At 35.0% G+C, this 16723-nt stretch overlaps 1 protein-coding gene across 3 annotated transcripts in view; it reads right to left on the bottom strand.

The window, feature by feature from the left end:
• Positions 1–3836: 3836 nt before the first annotated feature.
• The window catches only part of LOC138706376 (arrestin domain-containing protein 17-like), a 41397-nt gene continuing 28510 nt past the window's right edge, over positions 3837–16723 (bottom strand). For 2 of the 3 annotated variants that reach the window (XM_069835581.1, XM_069835580.1), the window contains exons 6-8: positions 15295–15486; positions 8422–8644; positions 3837–5827 (exon numbers count right to left, since the gene is read on the bottom strand). In XM_069835581.1, the coding sequence (XP_069691682.1) occupies positions 5658–5827; positions 8422–8644; positions 15295–15486 (585 nt within the window). In that variant the 3' untranslated portion in view covers positions 3837–5657. The remainder of the gene's footprint in view (positions 5828–8421; positions 8645–15294; positions 15487–16723) is intronic. The other variant, XM_069835582.1, reaches the window with a different exon arrangement.

Below are 16723 nucleotides of genomic sequence, written 5' to 3'. Positions count from 1 at the left end.
GTGAGAAAATGCGCATGCCCAGCATGACCACCCTCCCTCAATTCCCGATCGAAGACATAGGCCTACGTCGCGACACACCCACGCAACAAAATCAAACATCGTACTGACGCTTGTAAACTCATGTGGCCTAATTCTTACCAATGTTACTGTATTATTACTAAAAAGAAAAAAATGTCTGCCTATCTCTCTATTCATCTCCATCTACCTATCTGTTCAGCTATCCATCTACCTAACAGACGCCACTCAGAGACTTCCACAAGTCAATAATAACACAGCTGTGAAACGTTGATATACTGGGATTTTCTTATGGAAAACTTATAACTCAGTCATTATTAGTCGCTGCAGTCATATGGTTCTTGGTACATAGGCGTCATTTTGTGCCCTCAGTAGCAGTTTTTAAGTCACTGAACAGAGATAATATTTTTTGTAAAATATATTTACCTAGTGTTTATAAGTCGAAAGTTATTAACATTAAAATAATAAAGTACAATTTGAAAACTATGTCTTGCTGTGCAGCAGTTAACTTTTCTAGTTGTGGAGAACAGAAGCAAATGGATGTATTTTCGAGAGATCCAGAAAGAGGGAAACTTTGGGCATTGAAAGTTGAACGTGATAATTTGGAGCCAGTCAATATATTATTCTTATTATTATGCGAGATAAATGCACAGGAGTTAATTAGAATATTCTTACGTCATAATTAAGGAAGCCAATATCCGATCATAGGATGCATGTAGGAGGTTACCTGGATTGTCTTGAGAGAGCTTCCTCTAAGGGTGTATGTGACTTTTCGTTCTGCAAAGGAATTTTCCAATGCTACATTTATTCGTATCAAATTTCTGTATATTTAAAGGATAAAACTAAAATTCTTTCAATCGTTTATTTTCATAATACACTGCTCTCTTAAATTGACTGAGCGTATTGGGAATTCAACCAGTGGCTTTCCGAAAACACGCTATGAAATATTTCATAATAGACAATTTTTATCTCGAAACGGAAGCAAAAATGAGCAAAATTGTATTAAAATTTTTTGTTTGAAATATCACAAAGAATAACTCCATATATATATATATATATATATATATATATATATATATATATACATAGGGTGATTCACCAGGATTTACCGCCACTTACAAAGTTTATTTCCGAACACATTCTGAGCAAAAATGTCATATAAACATGTCTCCTAATCTCATTATTTTCAGAGTTACACTAATTTGAAGTTCATAGTTAAATATCTTTTTTTCTTCAGTTTTAAGAGTAAAAGAATATTACAAATAGAGAATGAACTATTCAGAAGTATCATTTCTTTAATTGCCTAGTGTTCTGAAGCTAAAAATGTGTTGTTAATTGCTTTTGTACAGATTTTGTTTTTCAATGTTTAACTAAAAATAACATCATTCTTACGCACTTATCACAAAAAGTGTTGCAAATCATACGACTTTAGGAACTTGATTCTTCACAGTTTAATTATGCATCCTAATGTGCAGTCTTAAAGAATTTACAAGAGTAGCGTGATTTGTAACAATCGTTGTGATAAAGGCGTAAGAAAAATGTAATTTTGTAGTTAAAAATCGCAAAAAAATTGTACAAAGCAACTATGGAATTCACAACACATTTTCAGCTTTAGAATACTAGCTAATTAAGGAAATGATGCTCCTGAATAGTTCATTCTTTATCTGTAATATTCTTTTACCCTTAAAACTAAAGAATAATGGTATTTTATAAACAACTTCAAATTAGTGTAACTGAAAATATTGAGATTAGGACACATGTTTATATGACATTTTTTGTTCAAAATGTCTTCGGAAATAAGCTCTGTAAGTGACTTTTTTAAAGGCATGTTGGGTCCGATAAGTATAATATAAGTATCAAATATGTGTAGGTTTATTACAGTCCAATTATTTTCTTTATTTGCTATATCTCTCTGTAAAGTTCAGTCGTGTTGCTGCATCATTGGAATCAGGTCAACCTCTCAACTATTTTGTAAGTACTTTAAACCACGCCTTCAAAAGTAATAATTTCTTCTTATTTCTAAATTTATAAATTCTCTTACATTACCCCATTATACTTTTACAGGGCTTTGATTTCATACCCCCATAAAACAGCAGCACGAGCGATCTACATTCTGTAGCATGTTTCGTTATTTTGGGAACTGCATCTGCCTGTATTTGAAGATTGTTATGCTTTTACTCTACTTCTTTGTACACTTATCAATTAGTACAGTGTTAATTGCCTATGCTATGTTCTTCATGGTGTTAATTTCATGCTACATATAATAATTTTTAATGGCATATATTCTAACTGCCTACCACACCAGTTTTTAAACTTTTAACGATTGTTTTAACCTGAATATTTTTAAGTGTTCATCATGTGTTATTGTGTTCTTTTTTAATATGACCTGAAGATGCCATGGTTATGGCGAAAAAGTTTGTCAAAAACTTTTATATACCATTTCATGTAATATTGTAATGGTTCAACGTGTGTACTATTGATAAGTAATTGGACTGTAATAAACCTCCACATATTTGATACTTATCTGTAAGTGACGGTAAGTCCTCGTGAATCACCCTGTATATATAATATTATTATACGTATACAATTCAAAAGAACAATCCATCAGCCTACAAATACAGGTGGCTACAAGGATCCTGAATTCTAGGGAATTTAAACATAGTTGGCGTAATGCAAGCATGCGAAACTCAAAATCCCAACTGGGCGAAATAATCTGATTGTAAGATCGTGTGAGCTGCAAGGAAAAGAAATGGTCATGTTATGTAATCTGTAATATATTAGCAATATTTATTTATAGAAATACATATTGTTTGCTAGTAAGAAGTAACAACAATAACGCAGATTAACGTTTTCTTCTCGACACCTAATATCTATTTTATGTCACCAACCAACGTATAACCACAGTCTAGTATATACAGTCACGAAGCTCAGTACATAGTAAATATGCATCCATAGATAGTTGCTAACCATTAGGATCGCTAATATCGCCTCATTAAAGACAATGCGAAATAGTACCGGCACAGTCTATTGTTTCTAGCATCCTCACAACTCAAGCTTCGTGACTGTATGCGGTATAACCTCAAAATCGCTACGCTGTGCGCCATTTTCACGCTTAATTTGCGAACACACTGAACGAGCGCCGCATTCCACTTGTATCCCCATAATAAGCTGGGGCTGCATGAGTCAGAGGCCGCGAGTTTGACACGTCTGCTTTAATAGAATAATTCAAAAGCACATACCTTCATGCTCCACAGGTTTATCTTGAGTTGCATGTCACATACCAAATGGACATGTTGTTCACTCAACTGTCCGAAGACAGATCTGAACCATAAAAGCGAAACCAAGAAGGCATGAATATTTTTTCTTTTCTTTTCAGTGCATTAAGTACTGGAATAAAGTTGATTGCTCCTCCGTTTTGTTTACGTCAGACCAAACTCATGTGAGATGACGTTTATCAAATGATATGTGCATATGAAGGGTTCACAACCATAGTGGGCCAAGCGCCATTTACTAAAATCGTAGAAAACAAGGGTTAAAATGAAGTTATTACCATAATTCAATGGAAACATACAGCAAGTAATATAAAGCATACACATTAAAACTAAATGATATGTCAGTCTTCATTAAACTATAGTAGTCACTTAACTTTAACTCTTGCTTTCTCCGTGTTTAATAAATGGCGCTTGGCCCACTATGGCTCTGAACCCTTCATATCTGAGAGAAATATGAAACAATGAAAGCTTGAAAAATACGTAAGGAAGTGAAGGGAGAAGAAACCACATCAAACACACGAATAATCCACTATTAATCAACCACAAAAGTATCTTATTAAACAAAAATATATATACGTATATTTAAAGTATTTTCTTATACAATATATAAAATAAATTTAACAGACTTCACTCTTTACACATTTCATTAAGGTGTGTATATCATAATTTGAAATTTGTCAAATGAAAATGTTTTTAACTTGTGCAAAAATGTTTTGAATAAACCTGTGTAAAACATTAAGTTTCGGACGTGTTCACAAAGAAAACAGGTACGATAATCCAGAGACGAGTGTATGATCTTGACTTATGTGCAGAAGTTTCACACCAAGTACAGTCTCCGCCTCTTGCAAGTCTCTTGCCTTGCAATCAATAGTGCGTCTATAATAATTAATGTCATATTTGAGCTACTGCTGAACAGAGTCTTTTAACTTTTTATAATGTAACGGTGTAGAAAAATACAGTCAAATTGACAAACTAAATGAAACAAAATATAACGGAGCTCATGGGTATCCGACCACAAACGAAAAAGTATGAAACAAACATGTGTTTTACAAAAATGTTATCTGTAGAGACGAGAATTCCATGCAAATACATGTTTTATAGGAACATAGGACTTATCTGAAACTTAGTACTTACCCATTTCATTACTTTCCGGTTCCAAATAGGTGTAGGCTACTTTTTCCGTGCATATTTGCATGTTTTGGCCTTCTTGGGGATAAAAACATGCATAATGCATATTTAAGCAATTTTTAGCGTAAAAATGCATGTAATATACATTATATTCAGTTTAAATGCATGTTTCAATGATTTTGAGTGGACACCGCAGTTTCTCGATTTTTATGACCCTCATTTTACCTTCAGGAATCAGGATTGAAAAAGGAAAAGAAAAAAAAACTAAGTAATAGAAAATGGTTCGTTCAAGTTTGCACCCATAACTTCTTGCGATGTAGAGGGGCCATTCTTTGCCTACAAAAACACATTGACTGACAAGTGCAGGAACCTCACAGAAACCAATTGAAGAGTCCACTGCAAGAATGATGGATGTCATTTGGAATACATTTTGCAGGAGAAGCAATTGAACGTTTGAAATGCTTAGCGCTCAAAGCTTAACTGTGATTTTCCGATCATTACTGGACAATGACTATCAGTGTTAATGCCATATAACTCTCTATGTACATTCTATATGTCTTAAGCTATGCATTGACAGTCTTGGTTCATTTTCGACAAGAAAGTGACATCCATCATTCTTGCAGTGGACTCTTCAATTTAGAAATCTTGTTAGTTGTTAATTGTGCAAAAAAAGTGAAGTGAAGTGAAGTGAAGTTAAGTGAAATGAAGTGAAATGAAATAAGAAATTTGGAACGAAAATGAAAGTACATGTTTTAATGTATTTTTCGCTTGATAGTGCATGTTTTATAGTTTGATAGTGCATGAATGCATGCATATTTTGGGATTTTATACTGCATGAAATTCTCGTCTCTAAATAATTTCACAATATAAATTCTTATTAAATTCGAAGTGAAAGGAAATAAGAAATTTGGAACAAAAACGAAAGTGCATGTTTTAATGTGTTTTTTGTTTGATCGTGCATGTTTCATAGTTTGATAGTGCATGAATGCATGCATATTTTGGGATTTTATAGTTCAGAAAATTCTCGTCTCTAGTTATCTGTAATAATTTCACAATATAAATTCTTATTAAATCCGAAGTGAAATAGATTCCAAACGAAAAATCTTGGACTTCTATCAAATGCAAATCCAATACCCTATTTTCAAAATATGTCTTGGACAAAATTCCATATTAGAGCTGAGAAAAATATTCTCCTTTGTAACCGACAGTTTGTATTTACGAGTATTATTACATGGAATCACTTTAATATTTTGGAGGGGCACAGCTACCTTCTGAATAAGGTGGAGGGACAGCTTGCAATGTGTAAGTTGGATAACGTGGATTGTAGCCCGATATCCCAAACACATGCTGGCTATCCTCAGAATCACCAATACTCGAAGTGCCAAATATACATTCTTCATACGTTGGTGGCGCTGAAACAAATACAACAATAATAATAATAATAATAATAATAATAATAATAATAATAATAATAATAATAATCTGTAATACCTGAAACCAAAATTGGTTCTATAGATTCTATAGTCTACATTAACACAACAGCAGAAATGAAAGGGAGAGTAAGAATATGCATTTAACCTATATTTTAATCATTCATATTTTATAATTAGGGCTCGGAAGTTGATGAAATATCATCTTTTTTCGTGAGACATCACAGACAATGCAGGATGCAATATAAACTCGTTTCACTTCAACATAGCCTACAGTAGACCTACTTTTATTTTGCGTTTCTATGCATTTTTCGATCATTATTGTATATTAGTCATTTTTAAGGAAATATAGTAAATTTTGTTGAATTTTTTGTCCTTTCTTGCTTTTAACAGACTTTTTTTACGTTGTGGTCGTAGTTCATATTTAGGAACCTACTGCAGATTGCTTACGCAATTTGATTGCGTCATGCAGGAATTTTCCTTATGGTTGCATCAGTCTTGACCCCTGATCATGTGTGCTAAGTGCTTCCCTCCATTCAACGCAACAGAAGAAATACTGCAGCCGCAGTGCCCGCAGTCAGCATTTTATTGTACCGAAAGTGAAATAAAATAGACAAAGTTTTTTGCTACAGTTAATGACTGACTTTGGTGACAATGTATTTTCCACAGACGGAAGTAGGCTGTACTATTTTATAAGTTGTGTGAAAGTAAAGAAAGTGCAGATGCAGCCAGATAATTATACGGTGAAAGCGGGCACGGTAATTAAATCATTTTATACAAAAATGGTTCACATAACATGCATGGCTCTTGGTCTTCATAGAGTGTATGAACTACTGTGAGTTAACAACTTGCAAAAACGTGTAGAAGAAAGTGGACAAGAAGTTAGACAGAAAATGAAAAAAGGTAAGGTCCCTGAGCCAAATAACGCCATGTATATCTTTAACGCCACCCTATTAAAATTTGTTAACGGCACAAGTTTTCGGTAGTGCACTACTGTAGCCTGCATTCGCTTGCAATCTAGTGATGAAATGAGTTAGTAGCTGTCCGCTGACATTTACGAGTGACATTATATTCCATCATTTTCCTGTTGTGTGTTGATAGTGAATGGCTGTTCTTGTATCAAGGTAAGAGGCAATATTTTATTTTGTGTGTTGAGCAAATAATAACTATATTAAACTATATATTTTCGTGATCCTTAAACATTCTTCTATGTATAGAAAGTATTTGCTATCTATAAAATTTGAAAATGTTAGAGAAACAGGCATGTCATGTTATCAAGTACTCAGTAGCGCTTTAACGCCATGTGGCGTTAAAGGTCTACAGACAAAATTTTAGGTTATGTTAGTACTAAGGCTGACAGTACAGTATCAGTGTGAAAACATCAGGAAAATCACTAAGCTTTCAACTTACAAATGTTCAGATTGTGCAGTGATGATATTGGTTCAATTGCTTATCGAACTCTTAATTTTTTTTTTATTTTACATAACTTAATTTTTTTGTTTTACTTATTGGAAAACATTCATATTAAACTAAGGTAAATGTTTTTGTGTTTAATAACTTTCTACTGAGTCACATTGTTTTTTTTAAGTAAGTAGTCACTGGAAAACATATTTCCTAATCCATCTGGTGTTTCAGTTTCAGATCAAGAATCTTTCATTAGTATTGAGTGATTTTGTGTTTTTTTTATTAACAGAAACTCAAATTTAGTCGCTTAGTTCAATTTGTGTTGCTTAGGAAAAATAATTCATTAACAATTATAAGTGTATAGGTTACTAGAAAATAGGTGGCGTTAATTGGACAACCTGTTCCTAATAACGCCAGTTTACAAAGTTTTCCTATTTGAGTTCTAATTCTTGTTCGGTATATAATATATCCATTTTCATTGTGCTATTTTGTAAAGATAAGATCACAGTTTCTATTTCATAATTTTCGTGTTTGTACATAACTTATTTCCAGAGCAAAAATGACTGAAGTGTTAAGGTGGCGTTATTTGGTACGTATACCTTATTGGAAAACAACATTCGGCACCAGTCAATGTGTAAAGTCGAGAAAGCTCTGTAAAGTGAAAATTTTAACTTCAAGGCTTTTGATGAAGATTTTTCACCAGAGGACCTTGATCGTTTCAAGTATGTGCCCGTGATGTCAGTTGAAGCAAAACGTATTATTATTATTATTATTATTATTATTATTATTATTATTATTATTATTATTATTATTATTATTATTATTAAAAATCTTGGCCATTTTTTTTTAATTTTAGTGTCATATTTCCAGAAATTTAAGGTCATTTTTCTGTGAATTTTAGATCATCAACTTCCGAGCCCTATTTATAATAAACTGATAAATAGAGCCAAGATGTTTAATGCTATTCCATATTCAGTAGCAAAAAATGCTTAATGTCATGCACTTGACGCCAATAAACTTTAACAGCTGTAAATTATTTAATATCACGTATTCTAATGTAACGATTTTGTAATTATTACTTTTATGTATTTTTATCTTTATTAAATTATATTTGAATTTCCCTTACACTGTTTTGAACAATGAAGACTCTCTGAGTAGTTTAAGATACTCACGCATATCTGGGTAGGGAGGAGCAGTTGCTGAAAAATTAGCCCCCATGTTAGGATCAGGCAAGAATTCTGCGCCCATACCGGGAGGGGGAGCGGTCGGAGGTGGCATATTTGGAAATGGCATACCAGCAGGGGCAGCTGGCGCCTGCCATAGTGGAATTGTGCCTAATATAACAGGAATGTTGTTTTTCAAATCCATATGAGGTCCTTCCGGTTTTGCTTTCACCTGTAAAAATGAGAATGTTGAAAATATGATTGCCTTCCATCAATCACAGCGCCAGCAGGAGGGCTCTGATGAGCTAGTGCCCATCCAAAATTAACCTGTACCTACTCTTCGAGTTCCCATTGCATATGAATGTTGAAAGTGAGGCTAAAAACTTGCTTCTGAAGACATCAAACTCAATTTATATGTTACAATTTTTGTATTTAGTCCATTTTTCTTAGATTTCACAGCTTATTTTTCATCTATGCATAAAAAGGTAATATACAGTTCCAGAAAAAATGGCCCACTGAATTTTCTAAATTCCACATACGACGCATTGCGCATGCTAGTGGATTAATAACTTTAAATTATTGGGGGTTTTGTGGTTCATACATTTTAATAATTGCTCATGGTTTAAAAAATAATTAATATAAAAATCATAAATTGAAAATGATAAGTAATTTATTCTCGGTATTTGACCCATCAGGAATCTGTCCCTTAATCGATAGTCCGCGTTGAACCGTACCAAGCATTGGTACACACGAGATCGCTTTGACAGTTATTGAAATTCATTTACTTCGATTGTTGTGACCCGAAAGGCATTTCATTCGTGAGTGACATTTCATCGGAATAGGACAGTTGCGTTATTCAGTAGTGAGTCAAATTTAATTAGACTACTGTTGTATTATACATACATTAACTGCAGAAGGGACATTTTCGAGCACTACATACCAAGTTTTTCTTGTGTAAGCATATGATGTCTTCGTTTTCTTTTCCGGTCTGTCACAGAATCTGTTGTATTAAACTTATTCACTAATTTTAATACTGATTTTCGTGTTAGAATTAGATTATCAGGAAATTTACATCTAAATGCTTCTCCTATTCTGCCACATAACCCGCTGCACTTGATGCAGATCATCAAGATGAATTTATTTATTTATTTATTTATTTAACCTGGTAGAGATAAGGCCATCAAGCCTTCTCTTCCCCTCTACCAGGGGATTAACTGCAATATTAAGAATACAATTAATTATAATTACAATTAATATTAAATTTACAAGTACAATAAAAATCAAAGTACTAAAAGATTAACTGATTAATAAAGGGTAGACAGTTTATAGTAGAACTTAAGAACAAAGAAAGATTTTTTTACTTAAGTAAAAATTGAACCTACTCTACGCAGTAAGAAAATGCTTAATGAGTTTTTTTTAACACTGTTATATTCCGACAGTCTCTGATGTCACTGGGTAGGGTATTCCACAAGCGCGGTAGCGAGATTGTGTATGATTTTGAATACGATGATGTCTTATGTGTATGGCTAATATGCGGCTATTTTGCGTGCGTGTGAAGAGATTGTGATACGATGACAGGTAACTGAAACGGGAGGCAAGGTAGGTAGGTGTAGAGGTGTGAAGGACTTGGAAAAGGAGAACAAGAGAATGAAAATTTCTACGTTCGTTAAGTCGTAGCCAGTCTAGAGTTTGGAAGGATGGGGTAATGTGGTCAGCGCGATGGACATCGCAGACGAAGCGAACACAAGAATTATGAACACGTTGTAATCTTTGCGACTGGTTGATATTGAGGTCAGTCAGTAGAAAATCACAATAATCTAAGTGGGGCATTACTAGTGTTTCCACTAGTATTTTCTTGAGTGATAGCGGAAGGAATTTTCGAATGCTGTTTAAGGAATGTAGTATGGAAAGCACTTTTTTGGTAGTATGGGTTACTTGGTTATTCCAGTTTAAATGCTTATCAAAGTAAACTCCAAGGTAATGTACAATTCCAGAAAAAATGACCTACTGAATTTTCTAAATTCCACATACAACGTATTGCGCATGCTAGTCCTTCAAAGCAGTGGTACACACGAGATCGCTTTGACAGTTATTGAAATTCATTTACTTCGATTGTTGTGACCCGAAAGGCATTTCATTCGTGAGTGACATTTCATCGAAATGGGACAGTTGCGTTATTCAGTAGTGAGTCAAATTTAATTAGACTACTGTTGTATTACACATACAATAAGTGCAGAAGGGACATTTTCGAGCACTATATACCAAGTTTTTCTTGTGTAAGCATATGACGTCTTCGTTTTCTTTTCCGGTCTGTCACAGAATCTGTTGTATTAAACTTATTCACTAATTATAATATTGATTTTCGTGTTAGAATTAGGCTGCTAGGGAATTTACGTCTAAATGCTTGTCCCATTCCGCCACATAACTCTCTGCACTTGATGTAGGTCATCAAGATGAATTTATGACGAAGCAGTGAATATCTCACCAAATGGTGCACAATACTGTGAATTTTATTAGTAACAACAATGTAATTTATTCGTCACAACAATAATTCCTTTCTACAATTCGCCTTAAACGCTCTCGTCAACAATTGGATTTTCACTCAACACAGTATTCGTTATAGCACTCCACCGACGACAATGACAATTTACTTGGACTAGTACGAACAACAATGAACTGTTAATCTTAACTAATATTTACAAAGCACTATTTACAAATCAGACTATCAGTTCTCAGTTCACAGTTCTTCTAGCTCAATCACTCGAGTTCACAGTATCTCGAACCACAGACCTTCAGAGACAGTTCACTGTACTCGAACTCAGGTCCCTCCAACTGCGGTCCACTGCACTCGAACTCAGGTCCCTCCAACTGCGGTCCACTGCACTCGAACTCAGGCCTTCGGATGCTGATACAGTTGCGGACGCACACTCGAGTCGAACTCCGGTACACAAGACTGGCTTGCTTGCTCTGGCTGACTAATCAACGGAAAACTCCTGTCGTTCCTTCGCGACCGTAATTTATAACCACAGCGACGTAGCCTCGAAAGTTCGAATTCGCGAGTCTTCCACTTCGACGGATTTCTCGGCCTCTCTAGGCAAGCAGAAGATGCGCGCGCAAACTCCCTCTCCACTCTCTCGCCGCGCGCCGTCCCAAAGTGCTCCGCGCGATCTTCTCTCTTGCGGGACGCTGGTCGTGAGTTCGAATCTCACGTCGCTGTCACAATACTACTGTACTCTCTAATGAAATCTCACTCATGACTGCACAACACAACTGTCCTACTCCGATGAAATCTCACTCATATCTGACTGGAAGCGGGAAAAGCGCCGAGCTTTCATGGAGGGGAATTGCATGGGACTCCGGCCGCCGAACAGCCGAGCATTGTTTCGAGACTTTGAAACCACCCGCATTGCATTAATACTGATTAGCAGAGACCGGAAGTTTAGGCATTATGAATCATTAAAATAGGCAGGCAAAAAGGCATTATAAATAGCTAAAATATGCAATAAAAGGCAATTACAAAAACCTTGCACTAGACCCACAACCTTGCACTTTCCACAAAGGGATTTCGGCAGCAAGAAAAGCTTTACATAAGTCGAATGCAAATTGAGATTTTCGACTCGATGTTGCAATTACTGTTGGAAGCAAAGAAATCTTCTTCCCAGTAGCCTTAGAAAGTGCATTTTTGTGTTTGGTTGTACTGATACGTTGCGATATGAAATATTTAGCTAGCTACAACAACGTCGCAATGAAAACTGAAAGAAAAATAACCGTTAAAAATAACGTTAGACCCGCACTCATCGTTGCCTTGTCAAATAAACACAAGCGATAATTAAAACGCTTACTGTTACACATTTTTGTACTGCAGCACTCATTGTTGCATAGAGAATATGAACTGACTGAAAGACAATAATATACATTCGGTGAAGTCACTTTCATTATAGCGGTTATAGAAATAAATTAAAATATACCTGTAGGCATTTTTCAATAATAAGTTATTAAATAATAGATAAATAATCAAATAAAGTCAAAAGAGGCATTTATTTTGTAAATTAGGCATTTATATTAAAAAAGGCAGAAAAGGGCAACATAAAACTGTGACGTTTCAATCACATAGGTATAATTCGTACAGATTTACTTTCAAAATGAAGGTAGATTTAACGCATTTAAAAAGGCATTCTGCCAAAGTTCCGGTCTCTGCTGATTAGCAAAGATTCACTATTTGTGGATCACCTAGACGTGAAACAAAAATTAACAAAATTAGCCTAATGTAAAGTTGAAAGAAATGACAACATGTACAATCCTACAAAAAAAAAATGACCCGACTCTTGAAGCTCCTTACAGAGCACGATTCACACCACAACATTTTAACAACAGTTTTCAACTTTTATTATTATTATTATTATTATTATTATTATTATTATTATTATTATTATTATTATTATTATTATTATTTAAATAGTATTACAGTTAGGCCCTAATATAAATACACCAAATTAATCTGAAAGTAAGATCAAATTAATACCTAAGATTCATTATGTAAACAAACATGATATATCGGTAGTACAACAACCCCTATTATGACCATTCAAAGAATTCCAATAGCTGTGTGCTAGTGTGCTTGCTCGTAGACTACAAAGTTCAGGGTTGAGGAAAGAGTTTTTTTAATAATTAATTATGTAGGTTACATTATTTCGTTTGCCATCACTCTATGTAACTGCACGATTTATAAATATTAGTCTACTATATGCATTTTCATCGCATCTTTTGGTTTGGCTGCACCGGAAAGTTGTTCCGGAAAATAAAAATGTATGCATGTCGGAAACATGAGGATGTCAAACTTGTCAACTAGTGCGAGTCAATTTCACGATTGCTAAATTGATAAGTTGAGTATTTATACATTATCTTATTTTTCCGGCCACATAATAAATATGTAAGTATTAAAACAATGAATAATTTACTCAGTGAATAGGGGCCATTTATTTCTTAAGACCAAGGACAATAACCCGATATCATCATCATCATCATCATCATCATCATCATCGATTACAATAACAGCAGCAGCAGTAGGCCAACTTTCATGGCTTAGAATAGGTCAGCCCTGTTCCGTCTCTTCTTCCCCATCTTGTACTCGACTTACCACGTGATCCGTGGCCTCGTGAATTGCAATTTCAATCATATTTATCTGCCATTCGACATCAACAGAATATGATCTTTCATGATATAATATGTAAATAAGTTCATTAATGTCACATATCTAAATTTCTCTTCTAGTCTGTAGTCTACACTCTATTTCATAAATCTCTATTTGTCCCTTCTAATACTTTTATTTGGTCGCATTTTAAAATACACTTTTCACTTACAAATAACATGGAAAGAATCACTATTATTTTACATATTTTAGAAGAGTTGCTTCACGAACATATTGTACTTGTATGTTTAGTCAACAGTCCGAAGACAGGTTGAAACTTCATAAGTGACACCAATAAGGCATTACTCATGAGGCAACTAAGCTAAGAGATAATGGGGTACGCTGGTCAGTTCCTTTTCCTCTCCATTGCCTACATCGCTGACCAGCTACATATTACACTAATCAGACTTCAGATGTATACAAATAATTGTTCGTCAAGTGAGATGTACTGCCTGATAATAGGTATACATATCAGCCAGAATCTCAGTCAGAGGTACATATCATTTGAATAGGACATGAAACGTTTTTCTTAATCTGTTACTTTCATTTTCTTGAAGTGTCCTCTTATATTTTGTGACAGAACTGTTTGATTTTTTCTACTTGGCTATTAGATCCCTAATGTATGGGATCGCCTTAATATATTACCATTTACATGTTAACTATTGTGATAATTTCTTCATTTCATAAAATTAAAAGATGGTACAGGAAACTTAAAATACTTGGAGACCATGGGCTCTTCCGCGGTTGATTTATATAATGTTTTTAATATGTATGTATGTGTCCAATGCCTACTCACTTCACTTTACGTGATTTGAGTTGCTCACATAGCGGATAGGTGGCAGGACTGTGACCCATTTTTCTAGTTGCACACCACTTCGCGGGCCACGCTGTACATGACGTGTACTGTCGAGAGTTATGTCTTCTTTTTTTTTAGTTGGTTACTTAACGACGCTGTATCAACTACGAGGTTATTTAGCGTCGATGAGATTAGTGATAGCGAGATGGTATTTGGCGAGATGAGGCCGAGGATTCGCAATAGATTACCTCGCATTCACCTTAGGGTTGGGGTAAACCTCGGAAAAAACCCAACCAGGTAATCAGCCCAAGCGGGGATCGAACCCGCGCCCGAGAGCAACTTCAGACCGGCAGGCAAGCGCCTTATGTCTTATACTAGGGTGAGTGTATGTGTAAGTGTAGTGTGTGGAATGAATGAAGATGATGAAGAAGATGAGGAAGGGAGAAAGGGAAACCCGGTGCCAGCACGTAGTCTACTCCTGTCGAATAGCACCAAGGGGGACGCCAAGCTTAACGTCCCCATCCGACGGACGAATCACTATCAGCAGTGATATATGCCTTCCCTTCATATACACTGCGAAGAGATTTGGGATTTAACCCAGGCATATTAGTGCACAATTTAGTGATAAGAAGTTGTGCACCGCCATCTCTCCTAGTCTCGAGGTAGAAATTTTACATTGTAAATATTGTATATTATGTATATTATCCTCTTATAGGTAAATTCAAAATAACATATTTAAGTATTAAATTCAAGCTATATTTTATTAACACACAAATGAAAATAACAATTATTATTCATAATACATTACCGTTCTTTTTCTCTTAAGATTTGTTTTGAATGCTAGTCTTACAGATACAGTAATTGTTTTTATGAGACACTATCATATTAGAGAACTCACCTTCAACAAGTATTCAATATCAATAATACTGCATTTTAGAAGTCCTGAGGGAGGTAAAGCAGGAATATTCATCTTAGCAGCCCAAGTTTTGGAATCACCTTCAGCAACAGACCCATCAAGGTTCATTCTGCAAACATCTACGTGATCCTTTTTAATTTTTCTTTGTGGTGATGTGGAATGGTAAGTAACGATCTGTAAATGACATTATTACACGTTATTAGTAAATGACATTAACAAAACACCTACGGCACAAACTTAACATATAGCCTACTTACTTACTTACTGGATTTTAACGAACCCGGAGGTTCATTGCCGCCCTCACATAAGCCCACCATTGGTCCCTATCCTGAGCAAGATTAATCCAGTCTCTATCATCATATCCCACTTCCCTCAAATCCATTTTAATATTATCTTCCCATCTACGTCTCGGCTTCCCTAAAGGTCTTTTTCCCTCCGGCCTCCCAACTAACACTCTATATGCATTTCTGGATTCCCCGTAAGTGCTACATGTTCTACCCATCTCAAACGTCTGGATTTAATGTTCCTAATTATGTCAGGTGAAGAATACAATGCGTGCAGTTCTGTGTTGTGTAACTTTCTCCATTCTCCTGTAACTTCATCCCTCTTAGCCCCAAATATTTTCCTAAGCACCTTATTCTCAGACACCCTTAACCTATGTTTATCTCTCAAAGTGAGAGTCCAAGTTTCACAACCATAAAGAACAACCGGTAATATAACTGTTTTATAAATTCTAACTTTGAGATTTTTTGACAGCAGACTGGATGATAAAAGCTTCTCAACCGAATAATAACACGCATTTCCCATATTTATTCTGTGTTTAATTTCCTCCCGAGTATCATTTATATTTGTTACTGTTGCTCCCAGGATTTGAATTTTTCCACCTCTTCAAAGAATAAATTTCCAATTTTTATATTTCCATTTCGTATAATATTCTCGTCACGAGACATAATCATATACTTTGTCTTTTCGGGATTTACTTCCAAACCTCTCTCTTTACTTGCTTCAAGTAAAATTCCCGTGTTTTCCCTAATCGTTTGTGGATTTTCTCTCAACATATACACGTCATTCGCATAGACAAGCAGCTGATGTAACCCGTTCATTTCCAAACCCTCTCTGTTATCCTGCACTTTCCTAATGGCATAGTCTAGAGCAAAGTTAAAAAGTAAAGGTGATAGTGCATCTCCTTGCTTTAGCCCGCAGTGAATTGGAAACGCATCTGACAGAAACTGACCTATACGGACTCTGCTGTACGTTTCACTGAGACACATTTTAATTAATCGAACTAGTTTCTAACTTAACATATAGGCCTATAAAAATATTCAAAGCCTTAAAATACATGAGAATCAAACTTTTGAGTTTTCCACTGTGTGCTGAACTCGTTATCTCCGTTTTGTAACTGCATACAGGT

Source organism: Periplaneta americana, chromosome 9, assembly GCF_040183065.1.
Source record: "Periplaneta americana isolate PAMFEO1 chromosome 9, P.americana_PAMFEO1_priV1, whole genome shotgun sequence".
Lineage (NCBI taxonomy): Eukaryota > Metazoa > Arthropoda > Insecta > Blattodea > Blattidae > Periplaneta > Periplaneta americana.
The sequence above is the reverse complement of the archived record's forward strand: the minus strand, read 5'-3'. Positions and strand labels throughout refer to the sequence as shown.